We start from the raw sequence: 25,579 nt of genomic DNA, 5'->3' as shown, positions 1-25,579 counted from the left end.
ATGAAAGAAACATCGGCTAAGGAGTTTAAAATCTCTTTTATTCAGTTTCTCACAGCCAAATGGCTTCGCTCAAAGGACGATGGCCGTTATTCGCCTTCCTAGGACAAACAGATTATTTCTGAACGAAAGCGAATGCCATACACTTTGTACCATAACAATTTGATGGATGAAATATATAATTTCAGAGACAAATATCTCAAAGAATATCGAGTGAAGAACACAAATATATCAATACTCAGAGAAGCAAAATAGCATTGTATAGTTATCCAGATGTAAAACATCTTTACTAAACCCCCAAAGCAAACTTAACCGAAGAAAAACAACCTCGTGCTTAACACGAATATTTCACTTGACTCACTTTGTCATTCCAACACCTTTGCCAAAACTTATCGTAAATTCAGGATATGGATTTACAAGCTTATGAGAGGCAACCTTGACACAATCTTTGACTTAAATTGACTTTAAAGGATATAGTATCCAATGGAATTCTTAAGATGCCGAGATATCCATTGAAAAGGGCCAGAGAAGTGAAAAAAACCTGACGTAGTAGCCACTATGGCAAAACATCCCGACTCACGTAGTCAGATTTCCCGCTACGGCTGGATGCAACTGACGTAGATGCACAGTGTCTCATTTTGGGGGAAATTTACTTCCGGCAGCCATATCAGCGCCAGCCGTAGTGATTTGCTTAAAGTCCCTAATACTTTTTCTTCAACTTTCAATGTCAACTGACAATGCTCAATAATAATTTTACTGAAAATTGTAAAGAAATTCACTTACTGCAGCTTTGCACCACGAGCAGCTAATTGCAATGATATCCTGTTGGGAAAAAAAAAAAAGTTTATAACACAGAGGAGCAAAGCAGGATATGTATGACTATGAAAATGCTTGTAAACCTATGGTTGGCATAAGGGTTTACCATAATTTGAAAGTATGTGGGACATTTTGTAAACTGACCTAACCAATGTCAGCCACGCTACCACTTGTTATCCTAATACAATGATACATGTAATTAAGTTGCATGATTTACCTTGGTCTGAAAGGACAGCTTATGCTGGAAAGACTGCCAGAGAAAGAAAAGCATGTTAACATATAATATTTAATGTTCACAGCAACTGGAAAATTTGCCATTGTGAACCTGTTCACACCATCAAAGTTCATTACAATTTAGAGATACAAGTCATCACAGGGTTTGATGAAGGAGGAAACAGTGAAGCCTATTCTTATCTCCGTGTGATTCTGTTGCATTCAATACTATAAGTTAGAGTAAATAGTGGACAAGCCTTTGCACCATACCAAATTTATCAAAGCCAATTATGTTTTTAAGTCTTTAGTTAACAAAACAATGTGCATGTTTTGATCATGCCCATTCAAAATTAATATAAGTTTACATGCAGGGATACCCAACCCAAAAAATTGTGTCGGTAACACAGAATGTTACAATTTATTTGATTTTTGGAGAGGCATGTTTGAGCTGGGAAACCATGACTGAACGACATTACAATCTCACCTTGCTGCAATGATGGCATTTCCCTTCTTGTTTCCGTCGATGAACCCAGTGATGACGGACATTACTCTAAAACAAAAACCCCAGTCAATCAGTAATACTTTCACAGGAACAGAAAAAACCTCAAAACCTAATTAAAAACATTATTATACTGGTCAGCAAGTCTTTACTTTGATATCTATCAAAAATAGTTGAATGGAAAGAGCTAACATAAATTATACATGCTCTTTTTATTTTACGTTATACAGGGGCCCCGTTGATACCAGTCCTGCGACTGAAGGGGTCACCCTGTTTAAATATCGATTATTATTATTATTATTATTATTATTATTATTATTATTATTATTATTATTATTATTATTATTATAACTGTCACTTTACTCAGTGTATATAAGGAGGTGCAGCTGCACTGCACTAGTCTGGCGACTAACTGGCCATAAAGATGTCTGAAAGCTACACTACAAAGTAGTCAAGGTTATTCTTGGGGTCCAATTATATGACAGCTAAACCCAGATGCCTTTCTGCAAACAAGTTAAAAATCTGCCTTAGTTTCCAATTGATGATGGGTACCCAAAACAGCAAGTCACCAGGGGAGAAATTATACTTTGCCAAGTTCACATGTCAATACAGTATAGGAACAGAAACTGAGAACTGTTCTTCAGTAAAGGAATATTGTTATTGCTTAAGAGACTTGACACTAATTACCACTGTTGTAACTACATTAGATATTAAAAATGTCTGCTAAACTCCTGCTCTCACTAACATGCCATTTTCATTGGCAAGAAATTTTAGTTACCTCGGCTCTGCTCTGTGCCTTGCAAACATGACAAGACAAACATTTAGGTAGGAGACACACAACATGCATAGTCCCATTACAGAGCCTCATTCATAGCCAGCTTTGAATTGAAACACTTGACTTTTATTCATTTTGCTTACTAATAATTTGTGACCCTATTTTGGAAAAGGTGGTTAAAGGTGAATTGTCAAAATGGCGTTTAAACGCCTTAAAACGAAAGTGTTTAAACCCATTTAAACGCTTTGGATACATGTTTAAACACTATTTCTGCGCGTTTAAACACTATTTCTGCGCGTTTAAACACCAGTGCAAAATTTTCTCTGTTTAATACTCCGATAATTATGTTGTGGTTAGTTTACGAAGCTTTTTTTTGAATGAAATTTGCTCATAAATTAGAGGTACTGTTGTGTTGGATTGTGACGAGCGATGTTTCCGATTAAATTAAATTTTCTTCGATTGCGGCTGGAAGAAAGTGAACAGATTTGCAACTATATATGGTTCGTGTTTGTGTTTGACAAAATTGATCTGCATTCGAGACGTTGGTTGCAATTGAAAAAGACATTACAAGCTCAGTCTCGTCAAGATTTTTAAATGAAGGAAAAGCTAAAGAAAGAGATAAGCAATAACAAACGTGTTTTAGTCTAAGGTTGCAAATTCCTTGATTCTATTTTGTAAACATACCACTTAAGATGAGTCCTTTTCATCTCAGGTATCCAAAAAGAGAGGTATATATGTATATATGCAGCAAACATTTGTAACGGGCAGACTTCGCCTTCGTCGCGTACATGTACATGTGCACTGTAATTTGACGCGAACGTATCGAGAGTGTGTGCGAACGATCACGAACCCGATTTCTGTCTCAACAATCGCCCATTTTTCGAGGGGAAAATGCAAGTTTCTCAATTCACGCCAAAGTTTTCCACAATTCTTTTGCGAATGCAACCACCTAAAACTGCACATTTTTGAGTAAAAGCTATTGGCAACTGAACGAAAAAGAATGGACGGGGAGAATTGGGGCGATAATTGAATTAATCCCGGCTTTTATTACATCTTCTGTAAGAAGCTTAAGCGAGAATAATTTTGTGAATATAGGAGAAACTTTTTGTGTGGTGTATGAAATGCGTATTTTCATTTTCCACAAATTGTGAAAGGAACTTTCTAATTTTCGTGAAACGTGATTTAGCCACCCTGTTTACAACCGTCTTCGATGACCGCGCGGAAACAATTGGCGATTTCCTGGACGTTTATTTCATGCCACTCGCAAACGCGAAGACACATTCTGCTTATGTGAGATATTAACCGTGGGAACAGGCAAATTTCATTGGCTAGTCGATTAGTATGACCAATTATTCAATCTGTTGAGTTTGCTTGGAGCAACAGAACAACGGCGTCGACAAAACCAGGATCGGATCGGACCGGACCGGATCACGGATCGGATCACGGACCGGATCACGGACCGGATCACGGATCGGATCACGGATCGGATCACGGATCGGATCACGGATCGGATCAAGGAAAAAAAATTCAAAATTCAAGATTCAAAATTCAAAATTTTGTTGAGCAAATTACATTAGAGTGACTACTGTGAGCAGAACGTTTTATTCAATTCAGGTGTAATATTCCTTTATTCTTTTATAATATCAAGCCAACTGGGAGCTGGTCACAGATGAATTTTTTCAGGCTGTTGGGTTTTGATTGCGATGATCAATCATGTCTTCATATCTTTCTCCGCAATTCAGATAAATGATATTTCGTATATTCCCTTGCATCAAAGGTAAACTGTCATAAAACGCGTCAGCATGGTAATAATAGGACGAACGTACATGTATGAATCGAAACACAAAAACTAAAAACACTAATAATATTAAACACCTGATGATTTCAAACAATTTCCGTTTCTGAGACAAGTCTATACTTTTACAAGATGTGAGTTTGGAATACGATATTTCGTACTGGAATAATACGAAACAGACCATTTGTATTTCAAGGAAATACAGCTGTTTTACAAAAAAATATAGGAATAACATCGATAGTGTGAACGATAACGTAACCCGAGAATAGACAACATTTTAGGAGTTACGTCACGATTTTTAAAGTCTTTTTAGGGTCGTAAAGAGTTGCCTTTATATGGAATAAAACCTTAAAATGATCGTGTTCTAGGATAGAAAGCACTTAAGAGGCAAGAACAAATCAAAACGGAATGAGGATCGTTAAGGATGGCAAAGATTAACGAGGACTGCAAATGACGAACTTGAAAAACTAGGCTAGTTTTTTCAAGATGCGCAAATCGTGACGTAGCTCCTTTAAAGCAAGTCATGTCCTTAAGCTTTCGTACGTAAGCTTTCTCATTAACTGTAACGCTAACTGTAACGCTCACATCTGACACGAAAAAGTAGCCGAGAATTAGCTACTGATACTAACAACAATTTCAAAAACGAGAATGGGAGGTTCACGCAAGCTTCAAGCCAACTAACGTTCAAATATAACTACATCTGCCTGTTCATTACAATTTAAATTCGTCGTAAATCAGGCGCTTCTGTGGCTTTTTAAATGACCTCTTGTCATTCTCTGTAATTAACATGTCATTGCGTCAAATTCGAGATTCTTATTTTTATTTAACATATTTTAGTTTTCCACTTTTATTTTTTATTTATTATTGTCTTATAAACGATTTGATTTTTGTTTGCTTTAAAACGTTTTTTTTTTTTCTGTGATCCGATCCGTGATCCGATCCGCGATCCGATCCGCGATCCGATCCGTGATCCGATCCGTGATCCGATCCATGATCCGATCCGTGATCCGATCCGTGATCCGGTCCGTGATCCGATCCGTGATCCGGTCCGGTCCGATCCTGGTTTTGTCGACGCCGACAGAACAACATACAATATAGTAACTGAGAGACAGCAATGCAATGACACACGGGTAACCGATCCAAATCAACCTTGATGGATACAGAGTTTGTTTTCGTGTGCTGACAGCTTGCAACGCTGCATGAAATAGTAAACTTCTTTCAAATAGAAAAAACTGTGGTTCTCCTTTGCATTACAAACATTATGCTGTGAATTACAGTTTCGGCCCTCTGTTTAACAGGGGAGAAGATTGAAATGTAGTTAATACTTGAAACTCGAGACACTCATCTGTCGCCGCGCATGAATTGAATCGATCACACGGAGAAACGGCCGTCTCCGCGTGATGCAAATACTTCACAAGACAACCAAAGAAAGACACAAACACACAGGTAAATCATTTAGTGTTATGCCATAAATATGAACAGGCTAATTAAAGCACGGAGGTTCCCTGTGATACCGCAAAATGAAAGTCACACTCGTTCCTGCGTGTTGCAGAATTGTAGCAGATTGTACCTACGTGCAAATATTTTCGACAAGAAAATTAGCAACACATTTCTTTTCGTAAATTGGATGAAGTTACGTTGGCGTATTCTCGGAAATGGTAATGTGAAGTGTATTGTGTATTGTCGCTGAAGACTCATGCATTTGGCTCACTGTATAGACCATAACTTACGTTACATTTTTAGTACGATATGAAGAAGAGTCCATATCATTATTTTGTATTTTCACCAAAACAATAAGTTTCCACTTTGACTGAGAATGATGGCGAAAATAAGTTTTACATACCATCCAGTAAACCAGCTTGGCACAATAATTCTAATAACGCCATGATTTCAAAAGGCGGGGAAACGATAATGCTGAATAATCTGTCATAACAACTTTACTGTTAAATAAATTATTGCGTTTAAACGCTCATTTAAAGAAAACATTCGCCTAAGGAAAAACGCGTTAAAACATTTTGTAAACGGGTTTAAACGTTTATTTAGCCCGTTTAAACGGTGTTTAAATGCGTTTTGGTCTGAAATGTGAATAAACGCGTTTTTCTCTTTTCACCTTTAACCACTTTTTCCAAAATAGGGTCACATTTACTTCAATCAAACTCACAGCTTTTGAAAACACAGTCAAGGAGTCAACAGATTTCCAGTAAGGACTCAAAACATTTCTATTTCCTACAAACTACCAACAACAAGATGATAAATAGAGTGAGGATAATTGAAATCAAATAATAAGAGCTCCACGGTTCAACATCATTTATCCAAATAACCAGTCAGGTGCCTCAAAACATTGTGGTTTGTACATTATCGAATGATGAACTTTCAAGCACATGCACACTGTATACAGTTTGGTTGGCATCAGCTAGTACTGACTAATACTGTGATTTCAGGAGCTTTATCAGGAGAATTACTCAAAAAAGTTTACAGATGATGGAAGGACATCATTTGCATATCATTTGCATAATCTGCACCACCACTAAAACCCTATAGATTGCTTACGCAATCTCCGGGTTAAAAAAGAGAATGCTTAAGTTGCTTTGGCATTGTATAATAGTTAACTTGAGAATTCTGGTTTTAATTTTATAAGGAACTACATATTTTGTACAGAATAACACAACTATCATACTACCTGGCAACACTCGAGTTGCCAGCTGTTGGTGCCAAATTAGAAGCTTGGAGACACAAAATGTTTCCTAATTTTCACTTTTTACTGCCTGATATGATTTTTGGAATTACAATTTTTTTTAATTTAAATTCTTTTTTGTGAACATTTGATGCCATCTCTGGTGAGAAGAGTTGCCGACTTCAATGCTTTTCCTGTTAACATACATTGAATTTAGGACAGTAGAGTTTTTCCCACCTGCTTAATACTGATTGGTTAATTCAAATTTCAGGCACGCCAGCCGTATGCAAGGTTAGGGTGTCAGGATATTATAAGGGTTAGGGCATAGGGTGTTACGGTATTAGGGTATTAGGGTATTGGGGTATTGGGGTATTAGGGTGTTGGGGTATTGGGGTACTGGGGTATTGGGTTATTAGGGTATTAGGGTATTAGAATATAAGTGTATTAAGGTATTGGGTTATTAGGGTTTTGGGGTATTGGGGTATTGGTGTATTGGTGCATTGGGGTATTAGGATATTAGGGTATTGGGTTATTTGGGTATTGGGGAATTACTCTTATACCTAAATATCCCAATACATCAATAACCCCAATACCCTAATACCCTAATAGTCTATTATCCTAATACCCTAATAGTCTATTATCCTAATACCCTAATACCCTAATACCCTAATGCCCTAACACCCTAATACCTTAACACCCTAATGCCTAACACCTAAATACCCTAACACGGTAACACCTTATTCCTTTATACCCTAATACCCTAATATCCTAATACTATTATACCCTGATACCCTAATACCAGAAATACTCCAATACCATAATACCCTACTACCCTAAAGCCCTAATACCCCAATACCCTATTACCCTAATACCCTAATACCCCAATACCCTATTACTCTTATACCCTAATACCTTAATACCCTGATACCCTAATAGCCTAGTACTAGCTAAAGTCCTAATACCCAAATACCCTATTACCCTAATACCTTAAGTGGCAGTCCCGCTAAAAGCGGTCCACTCGACTTCGGGTCCAAAAATAATTTTCCTTCATTTTTTGTCGGTGAAAAGGGTTTGACACATATATAGAAAAAAGCAATTTATTATTTTCCAATTCCTTATTTTTGCTTTGCTACGGGCCAAAATTGAATTTTGGCCGAACTGAGGTTGCCGACCATGATCAGAAAGGTAAAATTCACCGATTTTGTGAAGCGTGCTATGTCGCCAAAAATGCAGCTCACGGAATTTCGTTTTCATACAAATTTTAAGGTACATTCATTACTTTGACTGATGAAATATGGAAACTTTTCGAAAAATTCTAAGCTTACCAGCGAGGCTGGAAGACACCCTACTCCGAGGCCTTTGATCACCTACTAAAATTTAGCCAAATTTGATGGGGAAAATCTCAAAAGTTGGGTCTAAATGAAGCCTAAAAAGCACATCACAATAAATTTCATACCTTAATAAACCGTTCTATAAGTACAAACCGGTGGGTATCTCCTTGGATTGCACGTGAGAACAGATTAAAATCTGCCACAGTCAGTGTGTTTACATAGCCATCGCTCGTGTCGAAGCTCATTTGTATAACCTTAGCACCCGGTGAAAATACATCTTCTTCCGTTCAGGTTCGTTTGTTGACCTTCTGAGTAGTGGCGAAAAGCTTCCTTTAATACTTGTGTACACTCTAGATCCAGTTTTGAGGTGAAGGTTGCATTAAAGTTGATCAATTCTCAAGACTTGTGAGACTCCAAAAGTAAATAATGGCGCCGGTCTGCAGAAATTAACCATAGCCATCGTCCTGACCCTTCAATAAATTCTGCCGCAGAGGTAGCACTAGGAGAAGAAGAAAATCGTAACTTTTCATTTACCGTTTAATGGCAACTGAATCCTGTACTACTGCCAAGACTACTGGGAGCTTGAGGGCTATATGTCCGAATTTGAAAAACAACAACAACGAACACTTGCCGGTTGCATCGCCGCTGGGAAATGAACCTGAAGGAACACGACACGCTTGAATGGAACTATGTTTTGCGATGAATGATGGGCTTTACTTCTGTTTAATGCTTGATGCTTGTCTTCTAGTATCTTGCACAGCGCATAAAATAAACTTCGGGATCCGTTTATCAGGCCGTTTTATACAACGAAAGCTGCACCGGCTTCGTCAAAATGTCACACAAGTTGTAACGTGACCAATTACCCGGGAGGGGGATACTCCCTTATATGGACTATATAGGTATCTGTATGTGAGGCCCCAAAGGGTAGGGTTTTTCAGCCGTTTGGGTCATAAATAGGGTATCGTTTTTGGCCATTTTGGTTATAAATTGGGTATGGTTTTAGCACTCTAGTCTTGAATCGGGTATGTTTCTTAGCAGAAGCTACTTTTTCATCATTATCAATAGGACCTTCAACAAAAGCCCTTCATAACGTATGTTTACGGCAACTGTGTCAGCCGCAACGGTCATAAATAGGCTATCGAATTTTAAGTCAGGTCATAAATAGGGTAGCAAAAAATGCAGATTTTGGCCATAAAGAGGGTAAGGGTTTTGAGAAGAGGGCCACACACTCCCACTCAACTTTTCTGGAAGTACTCCCCCCCTGGGCCAATTACCAGGGGCCGAGGGCAAATCCCCTACCCCGCGCGCACTGATCATTAGATTTGGCAAGATTTTCTCATTTCAATATTGATAATGAAAAAGCCACCCATTAATTTTTTGGACTAGTGCAATCTTTTCAGTATGACCGAACGACTACAATCATTGCACCTTTTCAATTTTTATCTACCTTTCCTCGGAAAATATAAGGAGTTGCTAATACATGAGGGCGGAGGAAGCAGACATGGACCTAAAATTCACTTTTCCTTTCCCATTATCAGCCGTTAGTTTTTCATAGAAAACACAATGGAAGAAAATCAAAAGATGGGACCAAGAAACCTTCCAAAAAACGTCCATATCGAAGCGCGTGCATATGTTGAGAGGCCGATTTCTCACTTTGTGTTTATAGGACTACTACCCTTCCCATTTTTTCTGACGACACCAGAATTATTGGCCATAAAAATAGTTTGTCTTTGATTTCTCCACCTCGCGAAACGTATGGTTAAGTGATGGGACATGCACTCTTACTAGTATGGGAGTCAAGCAAGGATGTGGACTTTGAACGTAATTGTCCTAAAATGCGAAAGGCTTTTTATTAAAGGTGTTGTATTGCATCCGGCATACATCGCTTACGAGCGAGCGCCATAGGCGCTTTCTTGTAGAGGGTCTGGAAATATTTGTAAAATTATTATTTCAAGTATCTTTTGCTTGAAATTGGGGTGGATAAAGCCCCCTCCCAGCTCCCCCGGATCCGACATCCCTGCTGCTGTTGAAAGAAGTTGATAATTATACCCCATTTATGACCAAAACGGCTGAAAAACCAAACCCTTTGGGACTGCCCATACCTACATAGCCAATATAATGGAGTACTTCCCGGGCACCAACGCTTGAGTCCCATACCAGTAAGAGTGCATGTCCCATCACTTAACCATAATTATGTTTCGCGAGGCGGAGAAATCAAAGACAAACTATTTTTATGGCCAATAATTCTGGTGTCGTCAGAAAAAATGGGAAGGGTAGTAGTCCTATAAACACAAAGTGAGAAATCGGCCTCTCAACATATGCACGCACTTCGATATGGACATTTTTTGGAAGGTTTCTTGGTCCCATCTTTTGATTTTCTTCCATTGTGTTTTCTATGAAAAACTAACGGCTGATAATGGGAAAGGAAAAGTGAATTTTAGGTCCATGTCTGCTTCCTCCGCCCTCATGTATTAGCAACTCCTTATATCTTCCGAGGAAAGGTAGATAAAAATTGAAAAGGTGCAATGATTGTAGTCGTTCGGTCATACTGAAAAGATTGCACTAGTCTAAAAAATTAATGGGTGGCTTTTTTATTATCAATATTGAAATGAGAAAATCTTGCCAAATCTAATGATCGGCGCGCGTGGGGTAGGGGATTTGCCCTCGGCCCCTGGTAATTGGCCCAGGGAGGGGTACTTCCAGAAAAGTTGAGTAGGGGTGTGCGGCCCCCTTCTCAAAACCCTTACCCTCTTTATGACCAAAATCTGCGTTTTTTGCTACCCTATTTATGACCGTTGCGGCTGACACAGTTGCCGTAAACATACGTTATGAAGGGCTTTTGTTGAAGGTCCTATTGATAATGATGAAAAAGTAGCTTCTGCTAAGAAACATACCCAATTCAAGACTAGAGTGCTAAAACCATACCCAATTTATCACTAAAATGGCCAAAATCAATACCCTATTTATGTCCCAAATGGCTGAAAAACCCTACCCTTTGGGGCCTCACATACAGATACCTATATAGTCCATATAAGGGAGTATCCCCCTCCCGGGTAATTGGTCACGTTACAACTTGTATGACATTTTGACGAAGCCGGTGCAGCTTTCGTTGTATAAAACGGCCCGATAAACGGATCCCGAAGTTTATTTTATGCGCTGTGCAAGATACTAGAAGACAAGCATCAAGCATTAAACAGAAGTAAAGCCCATCATTCATCGCAAAACATAGTTCCATTCAAGCGTGTCATGCTCCTTCAGGGTCATTTCCCAGCGGCGATGCAACCGGCAAGTGTTCGTTGTTGTTGTTTTTCAAATTCGGGCATATAGCCCTCAAGCTCCCAGTAGTCTTGGCAGTAGTACAGGATTCAGTTGCCATTAAACGGTAAATGAAAAGTTACAATTTTCTTCTTCTCCTAGTGCTACCTCTGCGGCAGAATTTATTGAAGGGTCAGGACGATGGCTACGGTTAATTTCTGCAGACCGGCGCCATTATTTACTTTTGGAGTCTCGCAAGTCTTGAGAATTGATCAACTTTAGCGCAACCTTCACCTCAAAACTGGATCTAGAGTGTACACAAGTATTAAAGGAAGCTTTTTGCCACTACTCAGAAGGTCAACAAACGAACCTGAACGGAAGAAGATGTATTTTCACCAGGTGCTAAGGCTATACAAATGAGCTTCGACACGAGCGATGGCTATGTAAACACTTTGACTGTGGCAGATTTTAATCTGTTCTCACGTGCAATCCAAGGAGATACCCACCGGTTTGTACTTATAGAATGGTTTATTAAGGTATGAAATTTACTGTGATGTGCTTTTTAGGCTTCATTTAGACCCAACTTTTGAGATTTTTCCCGTCAAATTTGGCTAAATTTTAGTAGGTGATCAAAGGCCTCGGAGTAGGGTGTCTTCCAGCCTCGCTGGTAAGCTTAGAATTTTTCGAAAAGTTTCCATATTTCATCAGTCAAAGTAATGAATGTACCTTAAAATTCGTATGAAAACGAAATTCCGTGAGCTGCATTTTTGGCGACGTAGCACGCTTTACAAAATCGATGAATTTTACCTTTCTGATCATGGTCAGCAACCTCAGTTCGGCCAAAATTCAATTTTGGCTCATAGCAAAGCAAAAATAAGGAATTGGAAAATAATAAATTGCTTTTTTCTATATGTGTCAAACCCTTTTCACTGACAAAAAAATGAAGGAAAATTATTTTTGGACCCGAAGTTGAGTGGACCGCTTTTAGCGGGACAGCCACTTAATGCCCTAACACCCCAATACCCTATTACCCTTATACCCTTATAACCTAATACCCTAATATCCTAACACCCTAATGCCATAATACCCTAATATCCTAATACTGCCTAGAGCCCTAATATTAAAAAAGAAAAGCATTTGCAACTACTGATAGACTGGCCCACCTAGACTAGCATAGCTATCCACGGGCCAGTCCAACTGTAAAATGAACATTTATGAAGAAATAAAAAATGATTGATTGAATGATTGAATACCCAAATACCCTATAACCCTTATACCCTCATTCCCTAACACCTCAATACCCTATTACCCTTATACCCTAATACCCTAATATCCTAATACGCTAATACCGTAATACCTTAATATCCTAATACCCTAATACCCTAGTACTAGCTTAAGTCCTAAAACCCAAATACTCTATTACCCTAATACCCTAATCCCCTAACAACTCAATACCCTATTACCTTTATACCCGAATACCCTAATATCCTAATATCCTAACACCCTAAAGCCGTAATACCCTAATACCCTAATACTGGCTAAAGCCCTAATACCCAAATACCCTATTACCCTAATACTCTAATCCCCTAACACCCCAATACCCTTATACTCTAATACCCTAATTTATTATATGGCTGTGTCTCATAAGGACTGGGAACTACAGCATTCATGAATTTGATTGGCTGAAATCAATATTGACACCTTAATACGCTAATAAACTGATACCCTAATACAGTTAGTTAATACCCTAATACCCTAATATCCTAATACCCTAATAACCCTAATACCTTAATACCTTAATACCTGTATACCCTAATAGCCTTATACTCCAATACCCTAATATCCCAAAACCCTAATACCTCTCAAACTGCAGGCTTCTCAGATGCTAATGTTTACTGTGGCTAATACACAGGGAACAGAGGAGTTCTATTTGACCTTTTTTCCAGTTAAATTTGCCGTACAATTGTAGCACAAATCGATTTGTTGTTGATTCAAATGACCTCAAAATCAAACTGTACACATGCGATGATGAAATCTGCTATAAATAGACATATAAAGCTCTTCATGAGAGCTGACATTCTCCCAAAAACAAAAGCAAATCCAAAATGACTGGTGAGTGCTGCATTTTAAATTCTTTGGTCGTAGTGTGCACAGATGTTCTTCACAAAAGAAAGGGTTGAAAAAGAAAAGAAAAAGACCAGTGTCTTAAAAAAAGACGGAAAAAACGCTGATGAATCCCAGAATCTAACGCAGGTCCACTAGATTGGAATGTGGGTGCGAACCATAGTAACACGTAAGAAACCTTGCTTCAAGGGGAAAACTTACGAAATGCTTCAGCCTTATCACAAATTGGCTAGCAAATAGGTGAATAAGCTAACAAATATGTGACATATAGTCTCTTAAACTGCAAACTTCTTGGAACCAGATGTTTAGTGTGGCTAGTACACAGGGAACAGGGAGCCCTATTTGACCTTTTTTCCAGTTAAATTCACCGTACAATTGTAGTGCGAATCCATTTTATGTTGATTCAAATGACCTCAAAATCATTATTATTATTTAGTTTTTATTATAGCATTTTAGCCTTATTTTAATTTGTAGTTTTTTATTTATACGCTCACTAGAATCTTCAGAATTGAAGGAGGTGAGTCGCCCAGGAAGAGGAAGAAGAAGAAGAAGAAACTGTGCACATGCGATTGAGTTGCAATGATTAAATCTATTACAAATAGACATATAAAGCTTTTCGCAAGAGCTGTTGTGTGACTTTGCAATATGATAGCTCAAAAGCCTATTCAAATGTCAAAGTGTATCAGCTTGAACAAGCCCAAACATTTTTGTCTGTGGGCAAAATTATAATGCTCGGACTGCATTTCAGTTTGTGAACTTCTATCATAGTTCTTTTCGCTCCATCTATGCGGGATTCATCTTCCAGTGCGACTTAGATTGGAAATTTACCATAGCAGCTTCCAGCAACTTCACCTCTGTCATCAAAAACATTCCCAATGCATATTACAAAAACCAAACATTTGGTCAATTTTAGAGTTAACTGTTAATAGGCCCTTTGCAGCTAGCCATCACGTGACCTATTTTTCATAAAATTATGGGCTATAACTTAACAAATGCCAGAAATGGAAAAAGCATGTCGAAAATATCAAAATGGCCAAGTTTGAGGCCCCCATCATTAAAGAACGAGATTTTATGACGGTCCGAATTTTTAAAAGAATAAGAAGATTTGTATGGAAAAAGTTGCTGGAGAACAAGACCTTGCTCTCCAGCAACATTTTACATACAAATCCTCTAAATTTTCCGAAAATTCAAACTGTAGTGTAAACTTATTCTTTAATTCCAGGGGCCTCAAACTTAGCCATTTTGGTATTTTCAAAGCGCTCTTTCCATTTCTGGCATTCTTTAAGCTATAGCCCATAATACAAAAATTTTCTCGGAAAAATTTGGCCACGTGACCCCAGCTGCAAAGGGCCTATTTAAGGGGCCATTAACCGATCTTTTCGAGCCGTTGCTAAGGAAAATTTATTCTCATATAACCTCATCATTTTTAGTTAGTTCAGAGTTATTTCATGTGTTTTAACTTTTTCATGATCAGTAACATTAGTGATGATGTCATCACGCCACGCCCATGGTCATGTAACTAATACTGAAAAAACGCAAAGGCTCCCAGGCAAATTACTTTATCGGGATTTTTTCATTGATTTAATATTTTAATTTAAATCCTCATTACGCTATGCATAGATTTTGTTTCATTTTTGAAAGGTCAGATTTTGAGGGAATTTTAAAATATTAAAATATGCGTAATTTTCTGGAAAAAGCATGATTTTGAAAAAGGAATGCATAGCTATCTTTCCAACGTTGGCTTTAATCGAAATCCGTCGAAAAAGGCTGGATTTAATGAAAAACCGCGTTTCCTTTAGCATTTAAAGAAACCGGAAGTGTGCCCGATATATATTGGAAGTTACCCTATCAGCGCGTGCGCAATTTACACCACCAGCACACTTCGGTAAGATCAAACAAAGCCACACGGAGTTAAATTTTCTCTTTCTATTGCTCTTGTTTTTCTGTCTTTTTCTTATTTTGTCTTTGCTTGTACTTTTTTTACTTTGCATTTTGTGGAACACAAAGAAAAACATCTAAAATGTAAGCGAATTTGCAAGACTTAGTGATTGAGTTGTTTTTATTTTCCGCGCTGACGTAAGTAACTGGAAGTGAAATTTCACCTCCTTAGCAACGCGCACGAGCACACGCATAAATTGGGTTAATGGGCCCTTAAGATTAGAATTGTAATAGAAATGTTAAATGAACTATACCCAGAAAGCAAAAAAAAAGTTTCCATTTTTAGTGCAACAATAATAGCTAGAACTAGTAATGTAAAACAATACACGTGCCTGAAATATTGACTAATACAGTGATTTCAGGAGCTTTATCTACTGGTCAGCAGAATTACTCCAAAAAGTTTACAGATGATGGAAGGACATCATTTGCATATCATTCACATAATCTGCACCACCACTAAAACCCTATACACTGTAGATTGCTTATGCAATCTCCGTGTCAAAAAGGCGTAAGAAACAACCAAACTTTACTGCACACTGAACAAATCTGTCTAGTTGACTAACCAAAGGCACTTGGAAAAAAATTACAGTTCTATACAACTTTAAAATCTTACCTCATGAGAAGACTTGGGATGGATTTCCCTAAATGTTGGTTTGCATTTGAAGTTAATCTGAAACAAACAGTTATCAAACAATCGGTGAGTCCAGTATTCTCTGACAAAGCCACTTAAGGTGATTCCCTAGTAAAAGAACACGCCATAGATTTCCTATGAAACTTGGTATGCTGTTGCTACAGGACAAGGAGATATTAAACATAGGCATGCAAGGCGTGCAAGAGTTATTTTTTGTGTGACGTCTTGGAGCTGTTTACAGTAATGATTTGGTTAATTTGCCAAGTTTTTTTGGTTGCGATGTACAGCAAGAAAGAAACTGGGAATTTATGATGTACATATGATGTTACATCGGTAATGGTAAGATAGCTAAATAGTAAGCCATAAAATGTTTGACTGAACAAACTACAGTAATCTGACATGTCCCCAGATTAATGTAGATACCATCTTATTTTTTTTCTTTGTAGACTACGAGTAGTCCCTCTTTTGCTTAGTCCGTCGTGCATGACGCGAAAGAAAACCGCGAGAAAAACAATCTCCGTGTCAAACAAAAACAATCTCGCGTTCTTCTCGCCACCAGGATCTAGCCTGCCATTCTTCTTGCCCCCAGGATTTCGCGGGGCCATTTTTTTCTCACGGTTTGCTTTCGCGTCACTCACGACGGACTAAGCGAAAGAGGGACTACTCGTAGTCTATTTTCTTTGATTCGTTCTTTGATAAAACCCACACTGTGATTGGTGTGACATATGCACATGCATAACTCCCTCACTCACAGATCACATAGTCCTTCCAACCCCCAGGAGGAATTTTTGCTCAAAAATACTCAAGTTGAGAGACCTTTTCGCATTTTATACGAGTCGTAAGTTTACCCTTTTCAAACACAACACAACACAACAACACTACTTCACCGAAAATAGAAAGAAAGAGAAAAAAACCTCTCTGAAACATTGAAAGTCTGATTTAATCAAATTGCACTTTAACTTGGTGCCACGCAGAACATTTGAGTAGTTTTCATGCTTTTTACCTTTAAAAGTATCGGACTGAAAAGAATGTCATAAAATGCCCATCAAATAAAAATAAACTGCTACTGCAGAGACGTAAAAACTGTCCAGAAATAAAAGCTTTTTTTTTTTAATATCCTGGGAACAATAGCCGATAACTTGTCAGCTCTAATTGAATTTACTCCCATATAAAAAACAAAAGTGTTAAGTTACATTTGTAACTAACGATAACAAACATCTCATGGGAAAGAGTGGTGATGATTCGTCAGCTCTAATTGAATTTACTCCCTTGTGAAAAACAAGAGTGTCAAATTACCCTTTGTAACTAAAAAATTAAAATATCTCGTTATATTTGCATGCAACAAAAACAAAACAATCGTCACCTACACTTACTATTGTAAACGTTAGAACTGTTTCAAATCTAAATAGTCTCGTCTCCTCTAAAACATGTCCTAAGAACTAGAAGCAAGGATTTGTGACCTCTAACTGAATTTACTCCTTGTGAAAAACAAAAGTATCAAGTTACCTTTGTAACTAAAAATAAAAATATCTCGTTACATTTGCATACTATTAAATCACGACCTGTTTCAAACCTCAGGGCTCATCTCGTTCGTAACTAAAATCCTCAGCCTAACCCACTGAAAATGTTGAAGTAAGCCCAATATATGAATAATTCCTCTTCTTTTATAGAAGAAATATGGCCGTTCTAAACTGTGTCGGGGTCAAATCTTCTCACATACCATTTACCTTTACAACAAGAAATTTGATTGGCTGTTTATAGTAGATCCAATCTGATTGGTGTAACATACATACATCTCTCACTCACTCACTCACTCATCCATTGACCCGTCCATAACATACCTGACGCGCCAACTAAGAGGTATTTTTCTTACAAAAAAAATAACTCAAAAATGTAGTAAAAGAGGGGGGTCACCGTGCTTGTTTTCACACCACAATACTGACAAAGACAGTTATTTATGTGATTTTTGGTAATCTCTGTGCACAACGAATAAGCTTGATCATTTTTCAATGCAGTGTGTTATATCACACAGAGTTTGACTATCTTTCATTGTTTATTCATCTATGTCCCAGAAAAAAGGTCTTCAAATACCCTGCATTTTATATCCTTTAAGGGAAACATAATTTGGGCATGCGCTGTTGGGCCCATTATGTCTCCCTCTGTAGTATTTATTTCATTTGCCAAAAAAGTAGCCATAGATTTCTGCTAAATAAATTCTTTTCTCAGTTATTGAGGATACTGTTCTCATTGAAATTACGAAATAAACAGTGGGGGTCACCATGCTTGAGCATTTATTTCGCTATTGACCTTAGTTTGAGGGAAATCTCTTATGTTTTGTATGTGCACACGCTCGTGTGTGCGTGCTAATGACACGAAAATCGTGCGCAGTAGGGATGTTCAAATTATCCAATACTAAGGACCTTAACAATAATATCAAGTGACGCAATATCTGGAAACAATATCTCGAAACAATAGAGCATGTTACGAGTATCGTTGAAGAGCAGGGTTGCTTCCAGACAGAACTCAGGATCACTGGTAACAGCAACAAACTAATTTATTTCCGTAAGATAACTTCATGAATTTACAGCACTAAGCTTCTTCAAATTTGAATCAATCTCTCTTACAGAAGAAACTCTCACTCTAATATACACAAGGCTTGGAGTTCTAGAAACTTCTATTAGGAGCTAAATTTAGTAGTTTGACACAGTTTCTAATCTGAGTAATTACATAAGGATTAGAATGTTCTGGAACATTCTTATACAAATTGGTCACGGCTGAATGACCTTCCGGTTCTAGATTATTCTGGAACTAGACTTAGACAATTTTTTCGTAACAGAGCATTAAAAGTATTATCGACAAAAAAATCTGAAACTGTACAACAAGATCATTCTGCTGTCATAAATTTAGAAAGTTTAAATATGCTTTTCAACTCACCCTATACAGGTGTTCTACACATTTTTCATGAACAATAATTTTACAGGCTGTGGAATGGATCAAAGAAAAATTCACATTAAAATTAACAACTACATGTATCATTTTGTTTCGTACTTAGTAAATATTTCCGTCTAAACGTTACAGAACTACAGTTGACTCCTGATAACTAAGGCCTTTAGTGCAAACTCAAACCAAAATTAATTTCCCCTGGATTTGCTTGAACACTTTTACTGTTAGTAAAGTTACCCAACAGTTGGGAGCTCAACTCTTTTGCTTACCTGAAGTTATTTTTTATCCCTTCCACTTATTTTTATTATATATACACGTACCCTTGATAACTTGAGCCTCAGTTGGACAGATTGGTTAATATAAAACATTAGACTGAGACAATTTATTTAACAAACTATTTCTGGAAAAAAAAACCGGTAACATGTTGTAACTATGTACTGCAGTGGTCCACTATCATCATAGTAATTTGCTGTTTCGCTTTGTTTTGTTTAATTCCCTTGAACAGATCTGTTATCATTTGTTATGTTGCCAAAGTACGAAACATTCCAGTTTTACTCCACTCTGTAATAAACCAGATTGAAACACCTACTGCGTTATTCTCCAGTAATGGTCACTAAGTACTGCTCCCATCTCCTGATAACTCTTGAAACCTTTCTTGATTTCCATTGAAGGTTCAAGTTGTCAGGAGTAAACTGTTAGTAAACATAGAAATTACCTGAACACTTCTTTCTAGGTCCTGATTTCTACAACAGAAAAATATCACAATGATGAAGAAAATAAACTTACTGGACAGGTGGTGACTGTAACAAGCTTATTAAAAGTGGCCTTTCTGGCTGGACCCAGTTAGTTGTTCATGCTGCACTAATGTTCACAGTACTTCAGGTTAGCGTTGGTGGCAAAAAGATTTCTACATCAATTTCAACTTGAAACAGGGGTTTCATTAGAGCTGGGCACCAGGCAAATTGCCTGCCAGGTTTGATCATGTAGAGGAACATTTTTCAATATAAACAACCTCAGTTCAAAAATTTTTACTTGCCTGTAAAAACCAGTTGCCCTCTGAAAACCTAAAAGGAAAACCCATGAATAATAGGCACAACAGCCTTTCTTGGCCCATGCACTCCCTATTATATGCTCAAAGTACTTGCACTCATTTCACAGTTGCAGATCTTTCTCTCTGGTGTAAAGAGTCACCTCCTCCCCCCATCGTAACATTCAGTGATATCAAAAAGTCGCATCCTGTGATATCAAAAAGTCAGCTCTGGCATGATGGTCAGTGTGTTACATTCATTGGTGTTTTGTATTTAAAATAAAAGCCTTCAGAAAACCACATACAAGATACAAATTTACTCATTGCTTCCCTGTCTGATTTCAAAAGATGTTTACTACTTGTAAGCAATAATAATTATCAATTCCTACCAGAGATTCACACTCAGTCAGGTAACAAGAGTTTCCAGATGTGTCTGTGTCCATCCATAAGTGTCGTCCATTCATAGCGCTTTCCTGCAACATAAAACACATGATGTCAACTCTTCCTCTTTCATGTATACCAATATGTTACATAACAATCTCAATAAGACTGTTTTTTTCCCCAAAATAAACCAACTCAAGTCACTTACAGTCCATTCACAAACATCACTGCAATGCTCCAAGGCACTGAGATGTGCAACACTACAGCTTGGTTCAGACAGGGACTCTGTGTCATTCTGTATTTCTTCAGGTCCGGCACTTTCCCTTGGTTTGGACATTGCTTCTCTGTAGTCAAGAGAAAATCACTATTAGATTTAACCCATGGCTGTTTTTGGTTCGATATGGTGCTGGAGGGGTAATATTATTATAAGACAAAGTAGGGCCAAAATACATGGAGAGACCAAACAAGTTTGATGTCTTGCGGAAGCATATCAAAAAGGTTCAATTCTATGTATTTACTGTACCTACATTTGACCGAAAGTGTGGAGATATCAGGTCAGCAATTTGATAGCACAGGAAATTAGGACAGTACACAGGGCTTTAATTTGGTTACTTTTGTGAATTTGGGTACAGTTAACCACACGGTGTACATAGTTCTTTGCATGACCACAAATAATATGCTGGAGGCATTTTATTACAGGTAAAACTCAGATTGAGACCAGAGTTAAAATAATGCTAAAACATGCTTCATACATTTCCCAAATGAACTTTTCTTTATTTCAGCTGAACTGTAGTAGTGAAATAGACTAAACATTTTTTTAAATATCTACTGTATAAAAAAAAAAAAAAAAGAAAAAAAAAAAAAGAATAATAATAATAATAATAATAATAATAATAATAATAATAATGATAATAATAATGAAGTGTGATTTAGCACAACAAAATGCAAACGATGCAATGAATATTGAATAAAAATCGTTTTTTGGCCAGACTGGATATTTATTCTAAAACTACACGAAGTGCTTTATTTTTACTATATAACCACTTGCAGATGCAGAATTCAGCAGATCTAAGAAAAAAAGCTATCAATATGCAATCACTTTGGAAAAAGTTCTTAACTTTAAAAATAGTTATAAATGTTTAATCTGTGAAAAACAGGTTCTTTATTGTGCCCGGCATAAAGGGCGTATTTACATCAACACACTGAGTCCTGTTCATCACAAAATGCCCCCAAAATTGCTGTAATATGTATGTCAATGCTTGGTTTTTGTAATATAAGCCCTGTTATGATATTTTGCACTTGGTATACACTGTGGCTGTACAAAGGTAAATTATCTCAAAATGTTAATTTCTGATCATATATTCAGCCATGAAAGCTCATTATATATTCAGGGATGAATTTCATGTATAAACGATTTACGTTGCGTGTTTGAGCAAAATATGTGCTGCAAAAAATTATCATTGATTGTTTACAGTTAACCTTCACGAAGGGCTCATAAATAAGCTTATCTAAAGGTAGACCATGCCAAGAAGTTCATGAATTAGAAAAACTATTAAACATAGAAAAGTTCGCTTTAATTACCGACTCATTCATTTCCCAGTACAAATTACGCGTTGAAAACACGAACGCCCATCACATTGCTCGCTTTGTTTGTTAAACAAAAGTTAAGCATTAAAAGTTTACCCTGTCTTTCACCTTACACCTTCATAGAATTTCAAGCTTAAAGTTTAAAGCAGTGTACAATAACTTTGACAGCATAAGCTGGAGCTTAAAGTAATAGCTTTGTTGATGTCTGTGATAAAAATTTCGAGCACACTTTTGGTAACGTTAATGTTCTCACCAATAACAAGGAAGACGAAGTATTGCAGGCAACTAGGAAATTGTAAATGGAGGCATTAGGGAAAATAAACTGCAAGAAAATCATTCGAGAGCGAATGGGTTTATTCCGAGTCGATCAATCGTTGCTATCAATTTCTCGTTCTAACAGCTTTCTTCTAATGAAAAATATTTCTAAATCAACGGCTTGCACTGCTAAAATAGAAAGAAAATCTATAGTCAAATATCGGAAAAGAAACAAATCAAATTCAATTGCAGAAGCGGAACTGACTCAAAGTTGAGGTCAACGACGTTCAAGACTTCAAATTCCTCATTTTCAATTCAAAACAAATGAAAGCTTGGAAAGTTTCACGAATTTAGCAAAAACAAGCTCGCACTCACACCCTATAATTTAAAGAAGCGAAATTAAATATTTATCCACCCGTTAGCAAGTTGTTAATTTTAATACGAAGCCTGAAAATCGAGTTGAAAATATCAAACGAAACTGGCCAGCGCTACGTGTAACCAAAACGCTACGATGGGTAAGCACAGCATGATTTCATGGCAAAATAGCCAACACCAAACAATCAGAACAAATGATTTCCTGTTGCATCTGAGTTATAGATTCATGCTTTCTCGATCACTTATAACTATGGTAAACGATATAAAAGTGTTAAAAGGTACCTGTAAGATCTAGATTTTGCCGCGCGGCGATGCAGTCGATTTTCCTCGACTTTCCCGTCATCTTCTCTTTGCCGCGAGCTCTTCGCATTGTGCTCACCGCGGTCACTAGCGGCGGCCATTTTACATCAGCCGGTACTAGAGACGACTAAAGGTCAGCATGGCGAATGTGTAACTATTTCGCCATTCTAAACCGAAATTTGCGGAAAAGCCCTAAGTAAATAAAAGGCAAACTTGGGCTATGAATGTTGACAAAGTTCAAAGTAAGATGTGTCGCCGCTTGCAAGGTACTGTGGGCTTTGTGGGGGCGTTTTGACAAGGGAGGAGTCTAATCCCGGCACGACGGAACTACTTCACCGTCCGCATTCGTCATTGGTAAACCAATAATACAACGAATTTTTTGCAAAGACTTTTTCATTGCTCAAGTTTTTGGTCATTAAGCTTTAAAATGAAAATGTTTGCTTTTATTTTCTTTCTTTTGTTATCTATTTCACTCGCCCCTGGTTGATACAGGACACCTGTCGTCTGATTGTCCGCTCAGTGATACTCAAATTAAACAAGGGTGAAGATCGTTCTGGAATCTGGATGTATCCATAGGCTATTATTTCATAATTTGCAAAATATCCCATCGCACAATTTCTCCAAATCCGTGAGAAAAAAATAAAGCAAAGTCGTATTTGCATCGAAGAAACGGGTTGTCCAGAATCATGAGCCGATCATTTTCAGAGCTTTAGGACAAAAAAACTTTGTTCTTATTACAGACCTGACGACATCTAGCTTGCTTCTAGCTTGCCTCTGGTAACACGGCGTAGACATGAGCTGTTGGACTGCATGGGACGCAAAAGAAAACTTTCTTGAATTCTGAAAAGCCAGAGTTTCAAATTAACTTCTAATTGCTTTTGTCGGCCTGGTAACTGGAAACACAGTTGTTGAAGCAATTCCAAAGACTCCTATCTCCTACTGATTTCACAGCTGACTCGCTCTGGATAATTACTTAAATAACAGCTCTCAGATAATTAAAACTGTACAGATTGACACGACTACACGCAAGATATTCAGACCACATGCTGTGAGAACTTGATTACAATGACTCCAAATTGCCAGCACTATTATAAACTTTGCTAATACGCCATTGATTATCTAAACAGAGCCTAAAAAATCCACGGCAGGCATACTTATTTGGGTTACATCCAATGGTGGGACAGTCCAAAATATTTGGGGTTCAACTGTGCATGAAGTATATATCAGTTATACATACATGCATACTTTATTGGCTCGTCCCCACGGGGCTTTCCAGAGCTATAGGTATTTAAAAGTATAAGTTTTAATTTGTTTCTTGGAATAATGCTTGGGTATTTTTTTTGGAGGGAGGGATGGTATTGTTTTTTTCTAAAACTGGTAAACCATTAGATTCTCTCTGTCCGGCTCTGTTACCAAGTCGACGCAGATGTGACAACACAAATAATTTAAGCAACCATAAAGAATATGATAACAAGAATATATAAAAATTCGAGAAAATCTGTGAAAGCATGGCGTTTTTTTAGGAGTATTTCCGTAACAGGGAAAGAAAGTAATATGATTTTTGTAGTGAAAAACTCATTTACCCACAGGGCATGATCTGATGCAAAATGACCACTCGCAGCGCGCAACTATAATAGACTCGAAACAGGTAATTACTGAAAGATTTTACCATAACTGTCTTGGTTCCTGTCTCATGTATTGGGCATGGCTTCGAAGGCGTTTAAGCCTCCGATAATTTGGGATGGAGGGGGGGGGGTGGGGGGAGGTTGTAACCTTTCTCATTTTGAAGTTGCTACACGTACAAGAGCAACAGCCTTTTCTACGTTTGCACAACTGACGAATTTCTGAATAGGCTTCAATATTTATTAGTTCTTAAAGACTGTAGTCATTATTACTTCTATTTGTATTCAGTTCGACTGGTAACACAGAAGACAAACACGCGCTGCGGACCTACTTTTTGGTTCCGGCAAGCTCACCCTCATTGACCACTAACGACGCAAAACATATTTTTCAATGCGATGTCAGCGTCATCCATCCTTGCGCTGACGATTAATGATGGTAAATAGCACTAAGTGAAGTTCAATTCGGTCTGTAAGCATACGAGTGATTAGCAAAATCGGACGACCGCGAAGCGGGAGTCCGATTTGTTAATCACGAGTATGATTCCAGACTGAATTGGACGACATGATATCCTGTTCACAATTAATCGTTACCATTACAATTTCCCACAAAACTAAAAGTTTCATTTGAAAAAGAAGTTTTAATAGTCATTTTTAAATGTCACAATTAAAAATATGGAGAATTAGCTTGCAAAATTGCTGTTAAGTTTCTTTGAAAACAGTTACCGGATACTAAACCTCCACAATTTTACAAAGTCAGTCTCTTAAATTGGTTACTATAGTGATTGTAATCAATGTCGTGATTGGTGGATTTAGTGGAGAGGACTTAAAATGATTGGCTCATGTAACCGTCCAATCACAGCCAACTGTCCGATACTTTGCAGATTAATTAGAGCAAAATACGGCAGTTTATGCACTAATCACGTTTGTGGAGATTGTAACTGTTATGATCAAAGCGATTTTTCAACTGTTTCAACGCCTACGCAATCAAGAAAGCATTGAACAAAAACACGTTTATCATCAAAAATGTTGTTACCATACAAC

General features: G+C 37.5%; 1 protein-coding gene across 1 annotated transcript in view; it reads right to left on the bottom strand.

Annotated features, from left to right (window-relative positions):
- The window catches only part of LOC110044863 (diacylglycerol kinase zeta-like), a 40,839-nt gene extending 17,648 nt beyond the window's left edge, over window positions 1–23,191 (bottom strand). Inside the window, exons 1-9 of the mRNA XM_089295423.1 lie at window positions 22,899–23,191; window positions 20,608–20,743; window positions 20,408–20,491; window positions 19,707–19,734; window positions 18,983–19,029; window positions 16,031–16,087; window positions 1,511–1,576; window positions 1,031–1,063; window positions 781–819 (exon numbers count right to left, since the gene is read on the bottom strand). Coding sequence (XP_089151549.1) covers window positions 781–819; window positions 1,031–1,063; window positions 1,511–1,576; window positions 16,031–16,087; window positions 18,983–19,029; window positions 19,707–19,734; window positions 20,408–20,491; window positions 20,608–20,743; window positions 22,899–23,017 — 609 coding nt within the window. The 5' untranslated portion in view covers window positions 23,018–23,191. The remainder of the gene's footprint in view (window positions 1–780; window positions 820–1,030; window positions 1,064–1,510; window positions 1,577–16,030; window positions 16,088–18,982; window positions 19,030–19,706; window positions 19,735–20,407; window positions 20,492–20,607; window positions 20,744–22,898) is intronic.
- Window positions 23,192–25,579: the final 2,388 nt, after the last annotated feature.

This window comes from Orbicella faveolata, unplaced genomic scaffold, assembly GCF_042242905.1.
Source record: "Orbicella faveolata isolate gen_17 unplaced genomic scaffold, um_ofav_v1 contig_1, whole genome shotgun sequence".
Classification (NCBI taxonomy): Eukaryota; Metazoa; Cnidaria; class Anthozoa; order Scleractinia; family Merulinidae; genus Orbicella; species Orbicella faveolata.
Note: the sequence above shows the minus strand (reverse complement) of the source record. Positions and strands in the feature narration are given on the sequence as shown.